The sequence below is a fragment of the Antrostomus carolinensis genome, unplaced genomic scaffold (assembly GCF_000700745.2).
Source record: "Antrostomus carolinensis isolate BGI_N321 unplaced genomic scaffold, ASM70074v2 scaffold41086, whole genome shotgun sequence".
NCBI lineage: Eukaryota > Metazoa > Chordata > Aves > Caprimulgiformes > Caprimulgidae > Antrostomus > Antrostomus carolinensis.
The window spans coordinates 10,831-15,376 of NW_010321908.1; the positions used below are offsets into that span (position 1 = coordinate 10,831).

Consider the following 4,546-nt stretch of genomic DNA (forward strand, 5'->3'; position numbering starts at 1 on the left):
GAGTACTCTTCATAACACAGTGTGCCAGATACCTTGGTTTTTTTGGATCCATGAATCGTAGTTGTACACTTCATCCAAGGAGAAGGGCAGAATAAAGCTATTTAAAAATATACATTCAAAATATACATACAGCAAATTTATTGGGTTGTTACTGTAGATCAGAAAAGTGGGGATGATCCCCAGAAGTTTGACTGATTTATTGCATGTACTGGAACTACAGGTTTAATTGATTTGTGCTTCCACTGTCTTCTCCAAAAATGCTTAATTCCTTATGCAATTAAATTGCCTGTTTTGAAGTTTAAATAATTCAGGTCTACTGAATTGTATCCATTTATTCATCTGTTTGCAGGCTGGTTAATACACTAGACTGCTGTAATTAGCAGAACTATGGATGTAGCCCCTAGGGACTGCAGAATTACTTTTCTAATTAGTCATCCATTGCTGAGCTTTTTATGACTCCTCAGTTTTACTAACATTTGAAGTCTTTTAATCCCTCAGCAAATTTTAATCTTTCTTCTTAATAATGGAATGTTTCTACTTTGTGCTGTGGTGTACTGAACTGGAATTAAATGCTTGTCTCTCTTCTGTTCTTAATATATAAATTTAAGTAATCAAGGTAGCTTTTAATCTTTTGCTTCAAAGCACAATATCATGTATAAATGCAGCTTGGAACAATTATGAAAAAGTTCTGCGTCTTTCCATTGCATTAGAATCATAGAATCACAGAATGGTGGGTTGAAAGGGACCTGAAAGATCATCCAGTTCCAACCCCCCTGCCATGAGCAGGGACATCTTCCACTAGACCAGGCTGCTCACATTACTCTTACTTGGTACCTCTTTGAAGTTTGGAGCTGTTAAAATTTGAAATATAGAAGTAAGAATAGGAGTTCTCAGCTGAAATCTACTCATTTTCCAGAAGAGACTTGCAAAATAGATAACTGGTAAAATTTTAAAACTCTTTTGAGAGTTATAAAAACTACCTTGCATTTGGTGAGACTGTGGGATCAGATGTGAAACCTGGAAGGAAGAATAGTTTAAGGGAATCAGCATACCTATGTAAAAAACTTCATTGTGTTTTGTCTAATGCAGTGCATGTCTTTTTAGTTATCCCTACCTCCAATAGAAGCATGGTGGTAAAATATAACCATGGAATAATTGCAATTTTATTTCAGTGAAAAAGCAGATATTGTTCCTGGGTATGATTTCTTAGTGAATTCAGTGTGGCCAGAAATAGTACACGGTTTAGAAGAGAAGTTGCCATCACTGTTTAACCCTGGAAACCCAGATGTGTTTCATGAGGTAACTAATTTTAATTTTTTCCATTTGTGATTTCTTTGACACACACAAGAATTTAATGAGTCATTTTTTCTAGCTTTTTTCTCTGCTGCTCTTGTGTAAATTCATGTTGTTGCATGGCTCAGGAGGGGAGGTGATCTCAAATCACTTCATTTAATTTTTGTCCTGGTTTTCAGGCTAAAAACCAGGACATTTTCATAGTAATTAATTCTTCCCCTAGCTTTTCCCTTGTCCACTGATGTAGTCGTGGACATCATAGAAGACCACTAGGTAGGTCAGGCAAGGTTTACCCTCGGTGAAGCCATGCTGACTGTCTCGAATGACCTTCCAAGGCAGCTGTGTCCTGTGGTCGCAGGAGAGTTTCTGAGAGCAGAACCTGTAAGCACCAAGTCAGGGGCTTCCCCTGAGAATGTTTTACAGCTTCATAAGAGGCAAAATCACATCACTCGGGTAGTGCTCTGGATTGTGGTAGAAGCTTTGCTGCTGCAGCCCCACTGCTGTCCTTTCTGCAATGAAGTCAGAAGCACTGAGAGATCCAGTCAGGCTTATTTCATTAATTCAGCACTGGCTTAATGAGCATCTATGATATGTTTTATGGTTGTTTTCTCTCTCTTTTTTTTTTTTTATAGAATAAACTTGCACAGAAGCCAAACTGTTTTTCATGGCAGAGGGGTAGATTTTAACTGTAGCTGTATTTTGATTTTAAATTGATTTACATAACTTGTATTCTGTGTGAAGTAATGTTTTTATGCACTGTTTTGCTTCTGTTTTTTGCTCAAGTGTTTGACTTTGTGCTTTGTGTATGATTTAATTTATAATTTCATTATTTTCAGGGTGTTGTTAAGGTACTAATGAGAGTAAGCCCACAATGCATTTGAAGATTGATATGATTTCTCTTTGCTTGCAACTGACTTAATACTATTTGTAAACATCTTATTGGAAGTATACACTGGATAAAGTTAGCTTATCTGAAATTTGTTTAGAGTTCTTCTGCAAATATTTAGTATTTGCAAAACAGATTTTTAGGGAAACAGTTCTAGAAATTCCTATAATACAGGTTCTATATAACAGAAAAGATATCATCCTTTGATTCTCATGTGTGTTTGGTTCTGTGTGCTTCTGAGTTTTGTTCCTGATTATTTCTGTTTGTTGTTTCCCTTTATCTCCTGTGACTGACTCTGTTCTTAGTACTGTGCAACACTGTTGTTCCACCTCAGTGGTTCAGCTCAGAAATACTGATGCATCTCTCTGATCAGTTTTGCTTGTTCAGGGGACTTGGACAATTTTACATTTTTTAGAAGTGTCCTGCCCTAGTTTTCCTTACCACAGAATAACACCTACTGGTTAATTTGTTTTAGTCTCACTGCAATCCAGAATTTTAGCCTTGTATGATTAGGTGAAGGGGGCAGTGTCAGCCCATTCTGAACCTTGAGCTTAACTGTAGTGTGATACAAGAGTTCTGCTGGATGGGTGGTGGCCTTCCTTGTTTGCTGGGACCCTTTGCATGATCAGAATGCTTACGCTCTTTCTGCAGAAGTACACCACTAGTATGGATTTTGTGCGTAAGTTTGAACGACAGTGTGGTTCCCAGGCCAGTGTGAAACGGTTGAGATCTCATCCCTCTTACCACAGCTTTAACAACAAATGGAACTTGCCTGTATATTTTCAGATCAGGTTAGTATGTATTTTTTGGTTCACTCATTCAAAAGTAGAGTTTAGTCTCAGCAAGATGATCTGGCTTAGGGTCAGATCTCCTCATTGTTCAAAATTTGCCAACAAATCATGGTAGAAGTCAAACTAAGGATTTAATTACAATGTCAAGTAACTGTTCTATATATCTTTTCAACAATTTGGTGAAATCACAGCCAGCTGCTTTTCAGTATGTACTGTGTTGTTGTTGCACTGAATTTGATATGCTACTGTCCTCATAAGACTTTCAGGAACACATCTAGGTAAGTCTTGAAATCCTTTTCCTGAAGAACTAAGTAATAAGTTTTAGCTTTCTTTTCCAGCAGTTCTGATGCAGCTGTAGTTATTACCTTTTACAGATCTTACAGCTAGAAGAGAGCAAAGAGACCCAAGAAAGCCCTGTTTTAATTCTAGTAATGCTAGGATTTTAGTGAAAGGAAGAAAATAGAATGTAAAACCATATTTTTAGAAAGTATAATCTACACATGATTTTAGGGCTGGCCTTTTTTATTGCATGATTCTGTAATTGGCAATAACAATACAACCATAGCCATGTTTATACAGTTTCTTTAATCCAGGATAAATCTACATTGCTGCTCAATAATTCTATCCAGGAATTTCAGGAGTGCTGGAGCTAATGTAAGATAAGTGACAGGAGCACGGGGGTGGGAGCAAGGTCTTAGTATTTTGGTGGTTCACTGCATTTTGTACAATAACATTCTGGTTTGGTTTTTTTTGCTTGCACAACTGTTCCTGTGTAGTGAACCAATACAAGGATCTGTTACCCTGGGCAAAAAAAGGCTGACTCTCAGCTCCAGTCAGTTTCTCCAAACCACTTACCTGTACAAATACTCGTGCTGGCCGAAGGGAAAGGGCAGGAGTACTCACTACAGTAGCAGTGCTGAGTGCACACACTAAAAGCATCCATGGAACTGTAGCCATTATAAACCTTTTAACAGATGTGTATCACTAATAGCTCTGTGAGTCTGCCCCTTTTGTTTGAAAGTGCAACTTTTCTGATAAGTGACCACTTGATCAAACTTTTATACTCTTGCTCATAAAATGGAAATGGAGCTTCAGCATGTTCTTTCTGTTCAAAGATGTTCTTCTCCGTTAGGTATTTTGAGCTCTGATTTAAAAAAATATTAAAAAAAAAAAAATTTCCTTTAATGCAAGATTACTGTAAATTGAAATAGTGCACTGTTTCTGTAAATGGCTGGATAACAGCAGCTGGTTCATCTTTCACCATATTATTCCTATATATTGGAATAATCCAATAACTTTCAGAAATGCCCATGAATTTTTTAATGTACAACTGTGAAAATAATACTAGCTTTTTCTTTGATGTACGTTAATATCCTTAAGTCATACAGGATTTTTATTGAGGTATTATCTCGCACTACGGCTTTTATAGTTAAGATTGCTGTATTTTTCCTTTTTTCAGTTACAGAAATTGCCCAGAACAGTCAGCCCTCACTAAAGCCTTTACAAATGATCCTTTGAGGAACAGATGGATGAACAGGCATTTTTTCTGTAGCAGTGCTGGCACAAGCAGCTCCAG

At 37.1% G+C, this 4,546-nt stretch overlaps 1 protein-coding gene across 1 annotated transcript in view; it reads left to right on the forward strand.

The window, feature by feature from the left end:
• COG2 (component of oligomeric golgi complex 2) overlaps positions 1-4,546 on the forward strand; it is a gene marked incomplete at both ends in the record, with an annotated part of 23,033 nt that overhangs the window by 10,437 nt on the left and 8,050 nt on the right. Inside the window, 2 exons of the mRNA XM_010170087.1 lie at positions 1,173-1,299; positions 2,831-2,970. Of these exons, the coding sequence (XP_010168389.1) occupies positions 1,173-1,299; positions 2,831-2,970 (267 nt within the window). The remainder of the gene's footprint in view (positions 1-1,172; positions 1,300-2,830; positions 2,971-4,546) is intronic.